This window comes from Siphateles boraxobius, unplaced genomic scaffold, assembly GCF_051911475.1.
Source record: "Siphateles boraxobius isolate OS27281-9 unplaced genomic scaffold, OSU_SipBor_1 72, whole genome shotgun sequence".
Classification (NCBI taxonomy): domain Eukaryota; kingdom Metazoa; phylum Chordata; class Actinopteri; order Cypriniformes; family Leuciscidae; genus Siphateles; species Siphateles boraxobius.
The window spans coordinates 417,793-438,324 of NW_027509200.1; the positions used below are offsets into that span (position 1 = coordinate 417,793).

A 20,532-nucleotide genomic window follows, 5' to 3' on the forward strand; every position below is an offset into this window, starting at 1 on the left:
AACCAGAAGAACTACAACTGTAGTGCTGATTTGTATCAAGCTGCATGGTGTGGATATAAGGGAATTGTAGTTTCTAAAACATTAGTGTTTTTCTTACAATTGGAGGTTGTAAATAGTGAGTTGGGAGTATAGTGGGGGGTTTAGTGGGATGGCAAACACATCTATGCAATCAGATTTTAAATATCTAATTGTTAAATGGGGTCAAATTAAATTAACCCATATGTTATCCATATTTGGTTAACTGCCCCCAGTTGTTGACTATACTCAGGTCAAGAGCTCTCTATAACAGTTGGTCCCATATCTGTAGCCCCTTTTGCTGCTGAATTATAAGCCTTCAAACATGCACCGAGGTGAAGTTTCAAAGGTCAGTGTTTCAAAGCAGGAGCCATGTAGAATCTTCATACTAACATATGTTACTCTCCAGGTCACGGCCTTTCCAACAATGTATTTGGTTCAGCTATAAAACAAAGTTTTAATTTTCTCATTTCACGGACACAAGCCATCTCAGGTCTAGTTTCAGGGAGCACGCAGGCTCAATAGCCTATATAAAATAAAGCTTTTTGTTTGTTTCTGACTGTGTAAACAGATTTACATGCAGGCACACACATACACGCACGCACACACGTTTGTATCTATCTTTGTGAGGACATTCATTGACACAATGCAATCTCTAGGTCCTTACTCTAACCCTACCCATCACAACTAAGTGTCTGACCTGAACCCTGACCCTAAACACGCCCAAATTCTCAATATAACCTGATCCCTAAAACCAGCTCTTGACCCTCAAACTGACCTTTACAGGCTCTCAGAAAGTGAGGACCGGTCAAAAGGTCCTTACTCCGATGGTCTAAAACTCAAACTGGTCCTCACAAAGATAGTAAAAGTACACACACACGGCTTATATGCATATCTATTTATGCTAATGCTGCTATGATGGTATAAAAATAAAAGATCATGGTCTATGATGGGTAGTCGTCTCCTCTTGTACTTGTAACATTATAATTGGTATTTAAAAACAAGAGTGCATTACACATATTGGCCCTGTTGCATCCTCTGTATTTATTTCTGTGTAAAGATTTTTTTTGATCTCTACAAAAAAGGGCAAATAGGTTTCTATTTACATTTTCCTCATACCAAAACCTGTCACTGTGAGAAACTACAAACCCCATTTCCAGAAAAGTTAGGATATGTGTGCATCAGTGCCCATGGCATGGGTGAGAAGGTACCATTGACACAGAGGCATATATTGGGATTTTATATGCCCCTTCTGGCATGCTTTAGCTCCTCCAAACCACCTGAATGGTCCTACATGGTCTGGATTATATAATGTAGTAGCCTCAATATCCCTGTTTATAAAGTTTCCTACATGTATCTCTGAAGATGACACTGATATGAACAGTCTCCACATCTTATATGTGGCTTGTTCCTACCATGGGATGAGTTGATAATCAGATGGATATGGTCATAACATTTACTCTGCATGGCCTCAGATCACTGAGCTTCTTAAAATGATATTCCAAGTTGGGTTGTTGCTAAAAGGTAAATTGCATAACTGATGATTATTAATTTTGCCATGTTGTTTATATTCAAAGCAATCTGACCCAACCCTGCTAACCGATCATCTGTTTAACATTTGGTTAACTATGGTTGATATATATTTAGACAAAAACTACAATGGTTTTACATTGTCAGTATTGAAGTATATTACACTGCCAGTAACTATCAGTGTACAGTATGTAAGTTTCATACATCTATCTTAATATGTGACCTGGTGTCAGTGACCTCTAATGTTCCAAAATGTTGGTAGTTCAGGTTGAATCTGAAAGCTCCCAGTTCTCTCTTTTTGTAAGGGTGGATGTGTGATGAGCCAAAGTCAACTCAGTCTGATGACAAATCAAATTTGTATTTCTGTTTCCATACACATATATACAGGTATCAGCAAATATTTACAGACATTATCAGTTGCAAACATAACCATGATTATTACAATTCCAGTAACATAAAACAAAAGTATAATCTGAGAGCATATGTAGCAAAATACAGATAACTGCAGGAACAAACAAGTGAGGAGTCACTTTGTCACTTTCAATCTAACTCACTTACAAAAACAGGGTTTCTAAAGTCTTGACAGAAGATCTTTTCAAGTCATCAAAGTACAGGTCAAAGCAAAAGGGATTACAACTGTGACTTGAGTCCCAAGTCAAGTGACTTGAGTCCCCACCTCAGCCTCATTATCTTCCTCATCATCATCCTCATCCTCATAGCTGAGGTCACGTTGCCAGTCCATTTCCTCCATTTCCCCTTCATCTTCTTCCACCAGCCTAGGAGTTGGTTCGAGAATGCCTCTGTATGAGCATGCTACAGTCTGCTGCTTAAATCTGAGGTTATGCAGTCTTCTCTTAAGTAGACTGATGAGGCCCCTGGACGCCTCCTCTGTGAATCCATTGGGATAGCCTATAAGTCCACACATGAAGAGTAATGGAATTACCGTCACACTAAACATTTTATCAAAGAGCTTATGTTAGAACAAATGTTAAATACAAAGTCAAATTGGAAAAAAATAATTGGATAAAATAATCTTTGAAGGCCATGTGTCCTTAGTTCTTGAGCCAATACTAGCATGATTGCTTTTCACTTGAAAATAGTTTGATCTATGAATATTAAAGTGCATAAAGCCATATTGTTTGATTTACACTTACTTCCTGTTTTTATGCAATCTGAAATGGTGGCTATCAGTGTCTGGACCTTTGCAACCGAGTCCTTAAGGTACTGACAGTGCTGCATCATCTCCTTCACAAGGATCTGCTTTTCTTCTGTCAGTCGTGAGACCAGCATTAGTTGGTCAAAAAGCTTCTTCTTGACGAGAATGTCTATACCGTCTGAAGGAATGAAAACATCATACATTAATAAACTAATTTGATGATGATACATTTTAAATAAACAAAGTTAAATATTAATACAACACCTGTGTTCTGTTCCTGCCAAGGCCAGATCATGCTCTCTGCAGCTTTGTTGGAAAGTTTCTGCACAACTGAGTGTGTGTCCACAGGATCACCATCAGGTTGTTGGTTGTATCTCTGGATCTCATCTAGCAAGCGCTTCTTTTCTTGGGCAATCTTCTGAGTAATCTTCTGACGCCTTTTGTTGCGATCTGTAATAAGAGCAAAAACAATGGTATTACAAAAGAGCTGCCATGGCATTTAATGAACAGAAACAATATAACTTCCATCTGCATAACTTACATTAACTAATACATACCATTCTGTCTATAAAGGTAGTGCTTCTTCTGACAAATGCTCACAAAGAGTGCTTCGATGGAGATCTGCAAACCACGAGCATTAACAGAACTGGCTGCTGCATTTCCTAAATTCAAGTTAAGAAGAAAGAGAAATGTTTCAAACACACTTAAGTTTTCTTAATTGCACATAGTACAGCAGCAGCAGCTAAAACATTGTTTAGGACAATGTTTAATTTGGACAGAAATATCTATCTCGTATGTTTTTCTCATACCGTACTGGACACTGACTGCATGTTTCAGCAACAATTAGGGACCAAGCAACATAGGCCAAGAGTCATAGGCATCTAATCTGTGTGATATCTTTATTATCATCACTTTTCAAGAGTCTGTGTTTATGAGAGTCCATAGTCCACAGTCATTCTTTATGAAAGTCATTGATGGGGGATTATGTCCTATCAGGGTTTAGGTTATTAGGTTCTAGCAGACCAATCACAGCGCTTGCGTCTGCGTAGAATTGACGCGTTGTTACATTTTTGGAGAGGTGCGCGTCAGGGTACGCCGAACCGTACGCGCACTACACACAGCCTACGACGTAGCTACGGCAGGAGTTTGACGCAGAAGTATAAATTGGGCTTTACTGGTACATTGTGTTTGGTCTGTCATTTCCTACCTCAAATAATATTGTTCCATTTTGGTCTGATTTGCGTGAACATGCACCAATCATTCTGTTTTCATTGCTAAATTTGTTTACTTTCTTTAAGTCAAAATACTACTTGAAGACTTGTGACACAAAAAGTGCCCATCCTCACATCATAATTTAACATTAAGCTACAGCTACATGCATTACAACCAAATTACTCCAACAGTGTTTATGTATAAAACAACATTGCCCTTACCGCTACTGGCCCACTGCTTGACATCAACAACCCACTGCTTTAGCATGTCATCACTGCAATGCAACTAGTCCTGCATCTTCTTCAGGCTCTCTGTTGCATCTAGGGTGTTTTCTACTGTCTGCAAAACAGCAACACACAACACACTGTCATTTCATAAAATACCAAAAAGTATATGTTCCTGTCTGATTTAATATAATGACATATTCGACTACATATAGCTGAAGTGATGCATTTTGGGTGGACTTTAAGTTCAAATTTAACGGTTTAAAATAGTCCATCCTTTTTCAATACATGAACATACCTTTTTGAATCTGGAAGACAAGGCAATGTGGAGGCCATTCTCTTTACGTTGATTCCACCCAATAGCATGGACAGTAAGCATATCAGTTCTTACTGTAAAGAACAATAGAAAAATCACAATAAATTGTAAAATGTCAATGTGTACAATTGCAGGGGAACAGGGGGCAAAGAAGCCTACAAACCTGACTTGGACATATACTTTGTGGTCAGGGCACATCTGGAGAGAAAACTATTGACTTGCTCTACTTCTTCACCAAGAGTGGTTCCGGCACCTTCCTGGTTCCTTGCATTCCACAGAATCTACAGGAAGCAGTGGACTTGTTAAACAGTGTGGACAACAGGGTGATCAATATTGATGCATATCCCAAGGTCACCAGCTGTAGAGGACAGCACATAGGGGCTCATGTACAACTCAAAACACACTCCTGGGTTGTTGTTTGGGTCACAACATCATACATTGTGGTACTTTACGTTAATTGTTGGCTACATCACTCTGAAATGTAAAAGTAGTTAAAAGCATCACCTCGCATTTTGTATTGTGGGCTTTGGCATGCATTACGGACAAGCAATGTCTCATTTTCTGAAGAGGTTGAAGATGAGTCAGGGCCTCTGACACCTTCTCCAGGTATGGCACATAACGGCACGTCACATCCATGGCCAAAAATGCAGCACCCTGGAACTCTTTTTGGAGAAACATTGGATATGCAAAGATTTCTCCTCTATACATATTCAGACCTTTTGGAAAAAAAGAAATTAAGTAGAAAGCACATTGCACACTGAAGAATAGGCTTCAGATGTTTCATCTACAAATATTTTTCATTGCAATTTATCAAGACCAATAGCAACCTTTGAGGAGGAATCCATGCCTGCACACAGCAATTTCTACACCTTCTTCATCCAACTTGTTGGCCTGCCTTGATGTCTCTCTTGCTGCTGTCCAGTGGGATTCCCCACACATCGCTCTTCCTGCCGTCTACCAAAGTAAAAAGTTAAATAGCAGGGCTGCATGCTCAAACACACCAACAATTACAGTCTGATTAGATTTTGTCTTTGATTGCCTGACCCATCTTCCATCTGCAACTCCCTGGAGTATAACAAACCAGTTGAAATGATTTGCCATTTCGCATGCAGGAGGATAATTGCAATAGTCTAACTTTGTCAGAAATTGTGTCAGACATACTGTATGTGCAGCAACCAATACTATAGATATACTGTGCTCTCTGGATTAGAATCTAGTTGTATTTTTTTCATCCAGCTCTGCAACTTCACTCATCACGTGCCATCTCAACACCTGATCAAAGATTCCCTCATTCGAACACCTAATAAGGCTACAGTGTTGTTACTTCCAATTAGTTATAAAATAAGCCAGAGATACCCGCTGCTCAGCCTGATTGAAAACTTACACTCTTGACAGCCCCCCGGACTTCCTCAACAAAACTGGACACCTCAGAGTCTTGGGATAAAAACACTCCATCAAAGAACCCTGGCTCTTCACTCTTACAACAAAATGTATTCTGGATAATCACTGTAGTAAGAAGTCTTACATAATAATAATAAATTATAATAATAGATATTATATGGATACTATACTATACGACATGGATATTATATTCAACAGCTTAGTTTTAAATAACAAAATGAGAACTATATTATTATGATAATGTTAATAGCAAGTAGATACATTAACTACATTGGCTGGTTTTAATGTGTACACAAAACTCACTGGTTTGCTTTCTGGAACCTGTAGAGTTTTCTGTTGCCATCCACTGAAACAGCCACCATTTCAGGACTACAGGCTGGACAGACAAATGGCTCCTTTTCCAGAAGTTGGTCCTCTTCAGAGTTGCAGTACACATATTGCAGAAAGCTCCTCTGAAAAGCATCTGTATTCACTTTGCCAGTCTGAAAAACAATTTATAGAACAGCTTTAAATGACAATGAACTACAAGGTCACCCCATTTATGTTTTGTCAATGTACCTTTTCAAACCCAAGAAAGGATGCAATTGGCAATGCGGTCTAATATGGACTTCAGTTCAGTTCATTTCAGTAACCTGAAATATTACAGCCACTTCATATGTGGGTATATTTGAATTTGCACCCTGTTTGGACTTGAACACCCTTTTTGCCATACTGTCCAGCCTTACAGCTACTTATAATAACAAATGCATTTGTCTTTCAGCTTCAAATTTTACTCACTCTTCCAAACCGCTTTGTTCTCTGGTCCAACATTGCTGTGAAGGCTTTCACTGACATTCCTGGAGCTGTTGTCTTCATAGCTTCAAAGGAATGGAACAGATCTTGGTGGAAAAGTGTCTGTGCTTGCATGGTAGCGGGCCAGTAACCACTCCTTACAAAGTCACTGACTTCTGGAGCCCATTGCTTATTGCAATGTTTGCATGTTAGCACCGGAACGTGAAGATTATAACGGCCTGAGATCACATGAAAGACAAATAAATAACGAACTAAAGTAATATGTTAGATAAACAATATTTTTTAACCCAATCCTACCATTTATGCAAACCAGTATGATGGATCTACCAACAGAGATTGCAACATCACCAGTGTCACAGGAGCATATATTTTGAGGATAGGCTGTTGGCAGCAAACAATCTGCAAGAGCAAATGACAATCAGGATGACATTAAAGAATGTTTGGATTGTTAGCAAGTACTTGTAAAACATAATGAATAATTTAATAATGTTGTGTGTTGATAAAAAAAAAAAGCAAATCAACTGAAAAAGAGACACCAACCTTGTTCACAGATGATGTACTTATCATCATGGAGTTTCACAAACTCTGTTGGGGGAATGTATTTATAAAAGCCATACATGGTGGTCTGCCTACTGTGCAGAGTGTGGCGTTTATGTACCAATTGATCACACTCTGCACAAAACCACTCTGAGGGCAAACATTCCCTGCAACGGATGATGGCTTCTGCCACGTGACAGTGGTTGCACTTCATCTGGACAATGTTCTCAGCTGACAACAAGTTGTGAATGTTTTGTGGCCTCGCCTGTTGCCAACATTGTTGGACCCCTTTTTGTCTTTGACACCAACTGGACAAAGATGGCTGCTGAGCAAAATCTTGCCCATCAATGCTGTCTGAATCCCGTAGAAGGTCCTCAAGCCTCTGCATATTAAAATCTTCAGAGAGAGAAAGAGAAAAATAAAAACATACTAGAAATCCAACATTGCAATTCCACTACCACTGACTTCTTTTGAGGTATTTCCATTGCTTTTAATACAGGGACAGTCCAGTGATAGCAGAGAAGGCAGAGGGTGAAAGGACAGTTGGAAATGGGCAATCAAATCCATGACCCTTAAGATTCTGTGTAGGTGCTGGCTGTCAGTAGTGTTGCCCACTTAATTGTGAAACTAAACAACCACCATGTGATTTTGCTGAGAAACAGTGATGCTATTGTCTAAAGTGTTCCTATTTCTGTCATGTTGACAATTTGGCTCGATGCACCAAATTGTGGTAAGTTTAATATTTGAGGCATTTAGAAAAGGAACATCGTTAGATGACTAGTTACTAAACATAGCAAAAGTGCAGGTATAATGAGGCTCCCTTTTAACGTAACTCCTTGTTTTCATTTGAAGCATACCATATTATTAAACGTGTTTTTAAAGTTGTTTTTCTACTTACCAGGATCTTGGTAGCTAGTACATGAAGTTGTGATGGTGGAACTAGCACATGGAGAAGTACCGGTACCAACTTTTTGGAAGTAAAAATAACAAACCACATTAGAATTCTTATTAGAGTATAATTCTTTCAAACTCTTTGCCAGATGTACAAAAAAAATAAAAACTGAAACCTTTGGCAAACTTGCAACATGGAAACTATCAAACCTAAATGTATTTGGCATTATAATGTAATTTACATTATGAATGTGCAAGCATAGAATATTGAGTAACAACAGCATTATCAAACCAGCACCTTCTCTAAATCACACATCATCACTCTCCATTTAAAGTATTTGACATAAATTTGATAAGATGTACACTAACCAGCAATGAACCTTTTTTCCTCCGTTTGCTGGTGGTCACACGCTGCCCATCACGGTCCCTCTTCCACCAGGTCACTTTAGACTGTCCTGTGACTTCAGCCTTCTGAGTTTGTAACTCTGTGTTACGTTTCTTTATGCACATGTAATGAAAAGTAGATGGGTGAAACTGGAGTTAATTAATTACACATTTGTCAAGTCAAGTCATCCTCATTTATATAGTGCTTTTAACAATGTAGATTGTTTCAAAGCAGCTTTACAGAGATAAACTTAATATAATTTAAGGTAACAGAGATTGGTTTGGTTTGGATCCTCCATAGGGAGAGGCTAGTTGGCACTTCAGCACTGAGTTGTCACTTCAGCACTGAGTTGTCATCGGGTTCAGGCGAAGGTCCTTCATCAGATCTGGACACGACCTGGATCCGGCAGGCTGCGGTAAACCTCGGGATAAACAAAGACACTAATATTAGCGTAGATGCCATTCTTCTTATGATGTAACGAGTACATCTGGATTTAAGGGAAGTGTTCCCAGTTCCGGCTGACCTAATCTATGCAGCCTAACATTGAATTATAGAAGTCTATAATGTATTATGTGTATGCTAGGTCAAAGAGATGTGTTTTTAGTCTAGCTTTGAACTGACAGAGTGTGTCTGCTTCCCGGACAATGGTAGGAAGACTGTTCCAGAGTTTTGGTGCTAAGTAGGAAAAGGATCTACCGCCAGCAGTCGATTTTGATATTCTAGGTATTATCAATTTGTGTATAACAAGAATGAAACTTGCCTGTATCTCTTCAACAAATGCATCCCCGAGCTGAAGAACAGCTTCTAGTTTGTTCTTATTTCCTCTTGACATTGTACTTAAACAAAAAATAAAGGTGTCAGTTAGATCTGAGATCTGCCTGCAACTCAAACTTGCTGACTATTATAATTGAATGGAAAGTTTGGATCACATCAGTGATATGAGGGTAAAGGTTAAAATTTTACATTTTCCGGTAGAGGATAGTGGAGTCTGACTATTTGCAGGATAATGCAGATTTTCATAACAACCTTTGGTTGTAACTATAATGATATTTCTGTATTCAATTGTTTATTTTACCAAGGCTACAATGACGTCACCTAACATATTAGCTATTATCAACTACAGATTCATGTTTTTTTTTTTTTTTTTTGTAAGCAGTTACAGTTTTTCAGCAGGAGACAAAGGGTCTAGTCTAAATCTTGCTTTATTTTCCTTTACATTTAATCATTTAGCAGATGCTTTTATCCAATGCCACTTACAAATCAAGAGAGCAATAGAAGCAATCAAACCAACAATGTGCAATTTAGGTAAAATGCACTATATATGATGACATTAGAAATCAAATATCTTGGGGATAGGAGTCTAATCCAACCCTACAGTATCATGCATCTGCAAGCAACTAGTAATGTCTGCGCATGCCTGAATTATTCCATACGCACTGATTAGTCCACATTATTGACCCCTGGGGGGTCCCGTAGGCTAACGTTACCACTTTAGCTAAAACCGTTAGCAAACACTAATTCAGTCTGCTGATTTGTAGTGCTGTCATCAGCCATGTCAAAAAGCGGAAGACCCATGTCACAACATGACTGAAAACGGTTTTATTAATTTCAAACTGCAACAGGTCTGTTTACAGTAGAAGCAGATAGAGCGGCCCACTGTTCAGTTCACTAACTCATTTAAACGCATTCGCTGCAATTTTGACACATGGCCCTATTTAACGTAATGCAGAAACACTGTAATAATTAAAATAATACAGTTAACACCGTGATCTAATTACAAAAAAGGACTGTTGCCCTTCCTTACCTGATTGAGGATGTACGCGCATCAGGTGAACTGGGCGAACTGAGCCTCGCTGGTGATGTCATTGGTGACGTCATTGCCGTTGAAGGTGATGCGTGGTATTTAGACGCATCTGCTCTCCACCGAAGTTAATGGGAAGGATTGGCGTATCATATGCACGCAAAATTGGACTTTGGCGTATGCATTACACGCAATTTGAGAGTGTAAAGTCGTGTTATTTATACGCAGATTGATGAGAACGGGTTGTATTGTCATTATTGTAGTATGTTATTTACGCCTGGGTAAAAATTATTGATTTATCAATTTTAATCGATTCTCATTTTTAAGAAAAATATTGTTTCTAAAATCCCAAGAATCGATTTGTCATCCTGTTTTCAGTTGATCAATGTATGGAACATTGTTTTGAGCATCTAGGAGACAGTAGAGAAAGAAATCTCTGATGACCCCGAGGCACTCCTTAATTAAAATTTCTTTATTGAAAAAATGACATGTCCTAAACGGACAAATTTAAAAAGCCCACGCATAGCGGCATGGAGCCTTCTTCAGGGCATGGTGACAAGGCATTGTTTTGCGCATCCCATACAATAAATTGCAATAATCTTTGTGCTTTGTTATTATTGATATGAAACAAAGTCTCTGATTTTAAATTAGGTTCATTTTCTTACGAAATTCAAAAACACAATTACCGTTTTGCCGCTGTGGCGTGAGATCGCTCTGGCGCAGCTCAAGAGAAGCAGCAGAGTGGACCGCACATAACCTTCTCTTCCGCCTTAAAGGGATAGTTCGGCCAAAAATGATATATAAACCATGCATTACTCACCCTCAAGCCGTTCGAGATGCATATGTCAATCTTGTTTCAGACGAACACATTTTCAGTAATTTTAGAAAAAGTCTTAGACCCTTCAGTGGATATAATGTGAAGACATGGGGTCCAGCTCCTTCAAGTCCCAAAAATGTGCATAAATCCTTCACAAAAGTAATCCATCCGGCTCCAGGGTGATAAACGAAGGCCTTCTGAGGGTAATCCGTGCGGTATTGTCGTAAAAATATACATATTTAAAACTTTATAAATGAAAATATCTGACTTCCGGCAACGATCGTCGCGGCGGTTCTTACGCTACGTACGTTCACGGGTGATTGAAGTCGGCGAACGTAGTGTAGGAACCGTCGTGACGTTTCCTACACTACGTCCTACCTCGTACGCCGAATCATCTTCTCAACGAACCAAAAGGTCCGACCAGTGTTATACAGAAAGATAGTCATAAATAACTAGAAGAACAGGTGCCGGAACAGAAAAATCTAGGAAAGGGTCCCCATTGATAAGGCATAGGCCAATGCTACATCTGACAACAGACTGCTCGGCACCGGCAAGGTAACCCAAAGTCCCACCAAGTGGCAATGATCGCACCAAAATTTTGTGTGCTTAGCCTAGTAATTTGCGCTTCAACTTTTCGTGCCTTCTTTTACGTTTTTGTAGAATGAGCTTGAGCAGCCACACGTCTATATCTGACCTTCTTGCATATTGTATATTCTGTGTCTAAACTTTAGTGGAAGCTCCTCTGCCAACCAGCCCTGCCACCGACACCAATGAGGGGGGAAAAAATTACAAAAGACGTCAAAGGACAAAAGGTGTACCTAATAAACTCAAAGCTGATATTCTGCCATATTTAACTTTATTCCCATTACGTTTGCTATTTAATTTGCTATGCAGGTCTCCGTTATGACATTAACATTATTGATGTACTTAATTTACATGTGAATTGTACGCATAATATCAATATGTGTGATGTCAAATATACCCCTCCCTCTTTACTGAGTTACAGGTCACAGCAAATACTTCTAATCTGTGGACTGTTTTACAATAAGTTATATGATGTACTTTTGTTTTCTTTTTTGTATGTTAACATTTGGATTAACATTTCACTATTTGCTTATGTTTCTAAACAGTTTCTAAAAAAGAAATGGATTGTCCCCACAACAGCCAAGAGGTGCACGCATATAGATGCGTGTTGAAAACAAGAAAGAGAAAGGTATTCCCATACATAACACAATTGCAAAGAAAACAATGGGTGATTTACCAATACTGATTGATCACTTGTTTTAATTGATATTGTCACTAATGGCAGTAATTTAAAATTTGTACCAGTGATCCTACCAGATATTGTATTTGTTTATGTTGGTGTTTATGTTAAAATTTTCTCTTGTCACACTCGATAAGACACCAGAGATAACTCACCCCCACATTCAGTACTCTCAGGGTGAACAAAATCAAGCCATGTTTTGTTATTGTTAGAGATTCTACCAACCCCAGAATGTTTTCCTGCAGTTATTTACATTTTACATTTATTCATTTAGCTGACGCTTTATGTAATAGACTTACAATTGCTATATATGTCAGAGGTCTCGCACCTCTGGAGCAACTAGGGGTTAAGTGTCTTGCTCAGGGACACATTGGTGTCTCACAGTGGATTCGAACCCGGGTCTCTCACACCAAAGGCATGTGTCTTATCCACTGGGCCATCATCACCACCCCTGTTATGCTCTAATTTATGGTGACTGAGCTGCGTAAAATGACTGGAATGTTTTACAGCTCATAATGGGAATGGGAAGTGAGTGGAAAATGAGGAGATTAGCTGAACATTACAAAAAGTGTTATATGTTTACAAAACGCTCTGAATGGCTAATACTACCTTTAAGTGTAACTAAATGAAATGTAAAGTTGAGAGCAATGTTTATCTTAAGCAAGGCACCGATTTTATATGTCTTTGTTTGCCTTCCCAGGGGAAGATGGAGAAGCTGATTGATTGGCTCCCCTGCAAACTGTGGTGTGTTGGTTGTCTTCCACACCAGATACAATTATCCACAAAATTACGTTTTTTCAGCAGACATAAACATAACTTACAACAATTACATACTATAGGCTACATGTACACACATAAAGTATCGCACAGAAGTGAGTGCACCCCTCACATTTTTTTAACATTTTTTAATTTAGCTTTTCTTTGGACACTTCGGGGTATACTCACTTTTGTTGCCAGCCGTTCAGACTTTAATGGCTTTGTGTTGTTATTTTGAGGGGACAGTAAATTTACACTGTTATACAAGTTGTACACTGACTACTTTACATTGTAGCAAAGTGTCATTTATTCAGGGTTGTCCCATGACAAGAGAAATTAAAATATTTACTAAACTGTGCGGGGTGTACTCACTTCTGTGATATACTGTAGAGCACAACTCAGTCTATATATTGTAACACAACTTTATACGTGCTTCCTTATTGGATGTGCACAGTATGCGTTTGGAAATTGGTGAAGAGTGTTGTCTGGAGTGTAAGTTATTAACTATTGTTGATGCAGAAATGTATTCTGAAGTAGTAAATATGGTTATTTGAAATGTTGATGCTGTAACATTTTGTAAATTCAGAGTGTCAGGTGCTAGTTTTTATATTTCCATACTGTGGATTATTCAGATCTTTGATTAGTCGTTAGATTGTGTATACTTTTTTTCGAATTATGCTTGACCAGCTGTCACCTTGCTAACTAAACACCATTTTCTTTTTTTCAAAATACACCAAATTTTGTCATCATTGGTGCCATTTCATATACAAATTCATCATAGTGTTTTTAATTGGTATTATTATGACATTGGTTAATCTAAATGTCCCTCCACTACAATTACAAATCAAACTGGAAAAAAGGTTACAATGTAAACATTACAGCTTTGATTATCAAGTGATTATTGATTATTGACTTTTTTACTAATCATCCCTTACCCTTTTTTTCCTAGCGGGAAATCCTGGCCTCCAACCTGGGAAGCTGCCTGACACACTCACTCACTCACTCACTCACTCATTCTTTCTATTTCTATTTCTATTTCTCTCTAATAAAATAAAATCAACAAAATGTTATGCTGAGTATTTTTCTTTTGCAATCTTAATTTCTAAGTAAAAAACATGCTAATACTGAAATGACATCACAATTTTGAACCTTGCACCTATCCTAGCATGATGCTGTTTAAGCTGATTTGTGTGCTGGGGAGAGGTGGTGGCACACCAGTGGCAGTTGCTGGTCTTTCAAAGAGTGGAAGCTCATTTTCGGCCTACATCATAAAAATTGTCCATTTATATGTAAATTCTGCTCAACATTCCTTTCCATGAAAATGGTCTGTGACCCTGTCTTACCAACTAGGCGTCTTTTCCAGTGACTTGACCAGTGTCCTCTCAATGACCAGCAGAGTTAAATTGTATAAATGTAATAATAATAAAGGTATAAATAATTATATAATAAAGTATATTACTACTACTACTAATAATAATTGATTAGTTTAATAATTATTGTTTTAATTAAGTATAAGTAACAATTTCGACAAGCAAATACCAAGAAATAGGTAGCAGCAGTTTGTTTTTCGACTATATCTTGAAAAATCCGCGATGGGACAGAGCTTCAGCATAAGCGACTTTTTATGGAATGAAATCGCTGTCAATCAAAAGGAGATGCAGCATAGACCCTCCAACCAGCCCACTCCTCATTCACCCCCAACGGTACATGTCCGTGGCGTGGGAGGAACATACGGTAATCACAGCGTTTATCTAATGATGACCGTCTAGTTTCGAAGCGCTGGAAAAAAAAACTCTACAAAGCAGCCCCATTGAAGTCAATGGAAGCTGGGCTTCAACAGGGATGCACACTGTAGCTGCGGGAAATGTATGAGAAGGAAATCGCGTCGCGACCTGCTGAATTTTGCTGATTCTGAATTAACTTGTCTTTGAGAATAACGTTTTCTAACGCATTTTTAGTCAATACAATGTTAACACAATAGACGGCTACATATTTGACCATTTATTTATTTTTTACATTAAAGGGGACGCCGAGTTTTCCTTGCAATCTTAAAGAAATCTCCACTGCTGACAAAAGAGTTCATGTTTACCCCTCTTTTATGACACTATTGCATCACAAATTAGGCTGTCTCAGCCATTGTGTAAAGGTGATATCTGATCGAGACACATAAGATGAGTTATAGGCTTATAATAAGATGTTCTTATTCTCCAAGCTTGACTAGGCCTAGGATACTGTGCTCACTGGCCTCCCAAAGAAGATCAGATGACTGCAATGAATTTAAAAAGATGCAAGAATTTCAATCAAATCCAATAAAAGAGTAGCCTGGGAGCCAGCCAAACTTAGGCTCACCCACAACATTTGAGGTCGGGAAGTTTTTGTCTGCATTGCTTCGTTGAGGAGCAACTATGCGTGAACCAGGGCGGTTCAGAACAGAAAAAATACTAAATGGTTTGTTTCAGAGCTAAAAATGCAACTGTGCAATTTTGAGTATGACAACATCAGGCTAATAAAAGTGTGCTCAAAAAATAATTGCCCTCCTCACTCCCAATCTACACCTCCTCCTGAGGTAGCACAAAAAACACAAGTCTGACACAAAAAGACACAAATAGACTGAGTCCTGGAGTTGATAATTTAGAGTGAACTGAGTGAGAGTGTGTGTGTGTGTGTGTGTGTGTGTGTGTGTGTGTGTGTGTGTGTGTGTGTGTGTGTGTGTGTGTATTTATGCGTGTCAAGCAGCCTCCCAGGTTGGTTCTCGTGGTTATAGTAATATAGGCTAATGCAAAGATGTGATATGGCACCTATGGCCATTTTGATCTGGACATTTGTTAAGCTCTCCTTGGGGCTCAACATTACAAAGAGGTATGCTGTGGATGCAGAGACAAGACATCACCCCTGTTCCATCCACCCAGTATCAAAGGTCAGCCAGTGAAACAGGTGCAGGTCCCTGTCCTTATCACACACAGACGCAACGTACAAATACATGGCGCAATGACTTCACCTGCTCAGGAAACTCAGAAGTTTTCTGGTCAGAAAGGACAAGCTTTGGTTTACCACTCCCTCATCAGTTATCACCTTCAATATTTCCCCCTTATACAACCAACTCATCAAACACAAAACAAGATTCTCCCGCATAGTAAATCAGATTGATATAATAATTGACTCCTCCAAACTACCTCTATCAGAAATGTACAGTGATTAGGAAAGTCAACCTAATCACAGAGGACCCCTCACCCCCCCTTCATTCCTTCCTACTACCGTCAGGTCGACGATATGACATACATGGACCGCAAAAATGTCTAAAATAATTAATCCCCTCTGCAATAGCCATCCTGAACACTGCTCAGTCAGCTGCTACCTCAACACCCCCATGTATTTAATTATGCCACATGTTTTCTAAATGTGAGTGGATCCCTGTCAAAGACAAATTTCTGTAACCTTTTTTGAATTAGAGAATAAAGTAGGCCTATATCTTATCTTCCACAGAGGGTGTGTTTCATGACTTGTTGGACTTACCATGTAAAGACAATTTTAATTATTAAAAGCAAATCTCACTTACACATATCATCATAAAGTAAAACAAACATGATTGGATGCACATTTTTCACTTTGAGACCCCTGACAACTAACCAAACATGTATTATGTAGTATGTTCAGAAACTGTGTGGGCAGACACATAGTTCGAGAGCAAAGCATGGTCAATGTGATGAGGTTTTAGAGGACTTTTTTCCATGAGGGAACGGAATGGGCCAGGGACACGCTATTAATTGTTGAATGATTTTAGGACTTATGTATCAGAAAACCCAGAAAATCAGAAAAAAATATCTTTGTTTAATAATCCTAAATGTGAGCCTTATCTACCTTGTCACAGAATGAATACAACAAGTAGGCGTAGTTTACACCACTTTGGGTTACACAATTAAATGTTATTATTAAGCCGATATTATGTCTCCTTTTGTAAAAAAAAACAAAAAAAAACATCTGAATAGGTGGACCGAAACGAAACTCCTAATAATTTTGCCATCTTGAAACTGTTCAGATATGCCTATCCAAACAACACATAGTCAACAATTGCAGAGATAAAATAAAAATAAATAATAATTAGTAATAGTAATATTAAGATGATGTTGCCATTGCGGCGAGACGTCATATCCTCTGCAGGCTACACCTCAGAATTGCGCCTTTTTGCAGTCATTGCGACGTTCACATTCTACAGGTCGGTATGTGCTATCTCTGGCTGTGTAATTTGTATTGTTATTTTCTTCGAAGCACCAAACAAAGTTGCTCATTACCTAAATATTTCTTGACATTAGTGTCGGTTGCATCATGAAAATTAATTTATGTCTGTTATGCTCTTGCAATTATGTAAATGTTGTATCAGATTCAGTTTTGTCTCATGTTATCTGGAGGTGCTAACGTTAGCTCTGATTGCGCGCGTTTAATCAGGTTTGGTCGAGCGTTTGAGTCTGATTGCTGGAGTTTCTGAAAGGGTGTCAAGTCATTTTTAAATTTTTAGCATTTAAAAAAAAAAAAATGTCTACGCCTACGCGCTACACTTTGACCCCCAAAAAATTCCAAATCAGGGATAAAAAAGTGTACTTTAACTTTAAACAAGAATGCTTATTGAGCGATTTGTTAGTCGGACGATTAGATTCATGATGTTACGTGGATCTTTATTCCCTGCATTGTCATTATTAAAATCTAACTAATTTCACTATTCTAAAAGTCATTTTAATGTTTTTTTGTCTTTGTTACAGATTATTTCAAAGATAGCTTTACAAAAAACACAAACAAAGGCACTTTTAAGAGCCATTCTCTCTCACTCACTCTTGTCTCTCTCATTCTCTCTCTCTTTAACTGATTCTCTCTCTCTCTCTCTCTCACACACACACACACACACTCTCCTGTATTTTGTGTATCTGTTTTGTGTGTCAATTGTCCAGCCATGTCCAAAAAAAACATGCTTTTTGCGGATCCCGCTGAGGTCAGGGACCACATAGATGCTGAAATCAGTCATGCGCTACTCCTTGAGGCCCAGGTGAGAAATTTTTATTAGCTTACTCACAATTGTATTAAATTTGCTATTGCTGTTGTTTAATTAATCCAATGAAAAGTATAAGTTTACAATCTTGATATTGTATCTGAAGATGTTGCTGTTATTGTCATGTAGGCTGCGATGGGAAACCCTTCCGTTCCTCCGAAAAAAAGGAGAAAGAGAGCAGTCACAAATCAAGTGGTCACAAGGCGACGTCACAAACGTCACAAATCACCAACACATGCATCAGGTTTGTTGTGCACTGCACTGTTATCATGGTTAAATAATAAAGATTATAAACAAATGATCAGTGGGTGGAAATATGGTGTTATGTTAACCCCATTTGACAGATGGATATTTGGATTTTTTGGGGCAATTATAAAAACTAAAAAATGTATGATACTTCAAGAGTCTGATAGAATAGATAACCCAAATTATTTGCCTCTGCAGCTTCCGTGAACCCAGTGAGTGAGGAAGTCCCGATAGAAGGACTAGAATTGACTGCAAGTCTCGGTGAGTATTTGTATGTCTCCGTGTATGTGTGTGTGTGTGTGTGTGTTCATGTTTATATTACATTGTGTGGACCAAATGTCCCAACAAGTATAGTAAAACCTGAAATCACCTACATGAGGAAAACAGCGTATAAATCATACTAAGTAATGTTTTTTTTTAATGTAAAAATGCAGAATGTTTCCTGTGATGGGTAGGTATAGGGTAAGGGGATAGAATATACAGTTTGTACAGTATAAAAACCATTACGCCTGTTTGTGTGTGTGTGTGGTGGTGGGGGCGGAGGCTATCACTTTATAATGTTGTTTTTACTGTAATACATGGACAAGTCAAAAAAAGCATTCAACCAACTGAATGTTCCATGGTCAAACTGAATTTGAATTATGCGTCCCCAAAACATAAAGATGGTTAAACAGTTGTTTTATTTTTCAGAAAATCGTCTTCAAGAGTTAAGGGGTACTCTTGCCTCTCTTGAAGTTCCAGTGGCAACAGCAGACACAACCTGGACACAACGTCAGGTACTCGCTGGAGCAAGAGCTAAGGAAGCAAGGCCAGTACTCCTTGATGCCAAACTCTCGGCACAGAGAGTATTAAGGCAAATATGCCAGAAATGCCATGAGGGGCAGGCCTTGATTCGATGTTTGGAGTGTGTCCAACTGGACTTCGAATACCTCTGTGGCAAGTGTGACAAAGAGGTCCACAGGAGGAAAATCTTCCATGGCAGGATGGCAATATTTCATGGCTACCTAGAGCCTATTCCACCAACAAAAGCTGTGGTGCTGGATGGGAATGGCCAGCCTCACTTTTGTGAGCAAGGTATGTTCATCCAACATTTTCCATTAACTAGTTAAGAGTAATTCCAAAAAATAAATAACAATTTTCTGTGTTGCAGTATGTCAGTTGCCTTTGCCCTACCAAAAGGGATTATGTGGGTGCACGGAAGAGACTGTGGTCACCACTGGGAGGCAGATCTCACTGGTCACCATGAATGGTATGTTCTGGAAGTCACACTTTTTGTTTCAGTACCACAGAACTTGCACACCAACTTAACGTCTGCAAGCATAGCAAAGCAGTTTCACTTCATCAATTGACATTTTAATGTCAAATGCCATGTCAAATGACTATTATCAATCCCCTTCACCACAATTGTGTCTATGAAACATCCTTAGTCAGGGTTCCAGACCATTTTTTGAGAATGTGCGAGTTAAAATGTTATGTGGTCGCATTTGTGCGAGTGTTGAGCAACAGAACGCCGTTGTATCAGCCGCTGCAGTCCGTAACTTTTGTTCAAAATGAACGAGTAGGCTACATCATGAATCCATTTTCCAAACCGTGTTTTTAACTTATTCTGAATCACTACGGTACGCCTATAATAAGTGTTTATATTCGGACTATTTTATCCCGGGGTCGTCTCGGCTGCGGAGTCGCCAGTGCCGGCGTGACTCGCCATAGACATTAACGGAGAGAAGTTCCGTCTACAATGTTCTTCCGCAAGACACGTGCAGTTTATTTATTGACGAACGCAGACGTCACGCGCATTGCACACTGATGGTGAAACGCGCCAATTACGAATTCACACATTAAGGAAAATAAAAATGGTCTCACGAATCACAGAGCCCCTTCCTCCTACGTCTTTCAGCGGTTATATTTTCCTCTGTCGAGCGATTACTCTCATGATCGCTCGACAGAGGAAAAGGAAATTATTATAAAATGCAGAAGGTAAGGAGTGTGAGATTTCTGCTTTTTGTTACAACTATAAACTTTGATAACGAAAAATCTGTATCAGTTTATTATAATACTCTAATCTTTTAAAATGTAATGCATACATTTGAATGTTTAATGATTTTTAAAAGATAGAAAGATGATAATAGACAGATAGACAGATAGATAGAT

General features: G+C 38.7%; 2 protein-coding genes and 1 long non-coding RNA gene across 4 annotated transcripts; 1 reads left to right on the forward strand and 2 right to left on the reverse strand.

Moving 5' to 3' along the window:
- Positions 1 to 2,200: 2,200 nt before the first annotated feature.
- LOC143724325 (uncharacterized) lies at positions 2,201 to 3,415 on the reverse strand. Its single transcript, XM_077217327.1, has 4 exons — positions 3,259 to 3,415; positions 2,966 to 3,151; positions 2,700 to 2,879; positions 2,201 to 2,454 (listed from the first exon to the last, which is right to left on the reverse strand). Exons 2-4 carry the CDS (start codon positions 2,994 to 2,996, stop codon positions 2,201 to 2,203), a joined length of 465 nt encoding a protein of 154 aa, XP_077073442.1. The 5' UTR covers positions 2,997 to 3,151; positions 3,259 to 3,415.
- Positions 3,416 to 4,044: 629 nt separating this feature from the next.
- On the reverse strand, positions 4,045 to 8,151 carry LOC143724332 (uncharacterized). Of its 2 annotated transcripts, XM_077217332.1 has the most exons (11): positions 8,082 to 8,151; positions 7,187 to 7,579; positions 6,944 to 7,045; positions 6,632 to 6,864; positions 6,122 to 6,336; positions 5,838 to 5,930; positions 5,281 to 5,407; positions 4,958 to 5,169; positions 4,617 to 4,734; positions 4,436 to 4,527; positions 4,045 to 4,252 (listed from the first exon to the last, which is right to left on the reverse strand). In XM_077217332.1, the coding sequence occupies exons 7-11, from the start codon at positions 5,390 to 5,392 to the stop codon at positions 4,199 to 4,201; spliced, it is 588 nt and encodes a 195-aa protein (XP_077073447.1). In that variant the 5' UTR covers positions 5,393 to 5,407; positions 5,838 to 5,930; positions 6,122 to 6,336; positions 6,632 to 6,864; positions 6,944 to 7,045; positions 7,187 to 7,579; positions 8,082 to 8,151; the 3' UTR covers positions 4,045 to 4,198. The 2 variants fall into 2 exon arrangements, 1 of the variants encoding a protein (XP_077073447.1); XR_013197355.1 differs by lacking the exon at positions 8,082 to 8,151 and having other exon boundaries at positions 4,235 to 4,252; positions 4,617 to 4,811; positions 7,187 to 7,882.
- A 3,661-nt stretch (positions 8,152 to 11,812) lies between these two features.
- LOC143724328 (uncharacterized) lies at positions 11,813 to 14,086 on the forward strand. Its single transcript, XR_013197352.1, has 4 exons — positions 11,813 to 11,889; positions 12,208 to 12,290; positions 13,042 to 13,085; positions 14,047 to 14,086. It is a non-coding gene; the product is annotated as an uncharacterized LOC143724328 (long non-coding RNA).
- The last annotated feature ends 6,446 nt before the right edge of the window (positions 14,087 to 20,532 follow it).

Excerpts from the sequence above, each read along its gene's own strand:
- LOC143724325 (XM_077217327.1), bottom strand. The coding sequence starts at position 2,996 with ATGATCTGGCCTTGGCAGGAACAGAACACAG. Across the intron at positions 2,880-2,965 it reads TTGGCAGGAACAGAACACAG|ACGGTATAGACATTCTCGTC; the intron begins GTGTTGTATTAA and ends TCATTCCTTCAG. Across the intron at positions 2,455-2,699 it reads AGATTGCATAAAAACAGGAA|GCTATCCCAATGGATTCACA; the intron begins GTAAGTGTAAAT and ends GTGGACTTATAG.
- LOC143724332 (XM_077217332.1), bottom strand. The coding sequence starts at position 5,392 with ATGTGTGGGGAATCCCACTGGACAGCAGCAAGAGAGACATCAAGGCAG. Across the intron at positions 5,170-5,280 it reads GCATGGATTCCTCCTCAAAG|GTCTGAATATGTATAGAGGA; the intron begins GTTGCTATTGGT and ends TTTTTCCAAAAG. Across the intron at positions 4,735-4,957 it reads CCCACAATACAAAATGCGAG|ATTCTGTGGAATGCAAGGAA; the intron begins GTGATGCTTTTA and ends TGCTTCCTGTAG.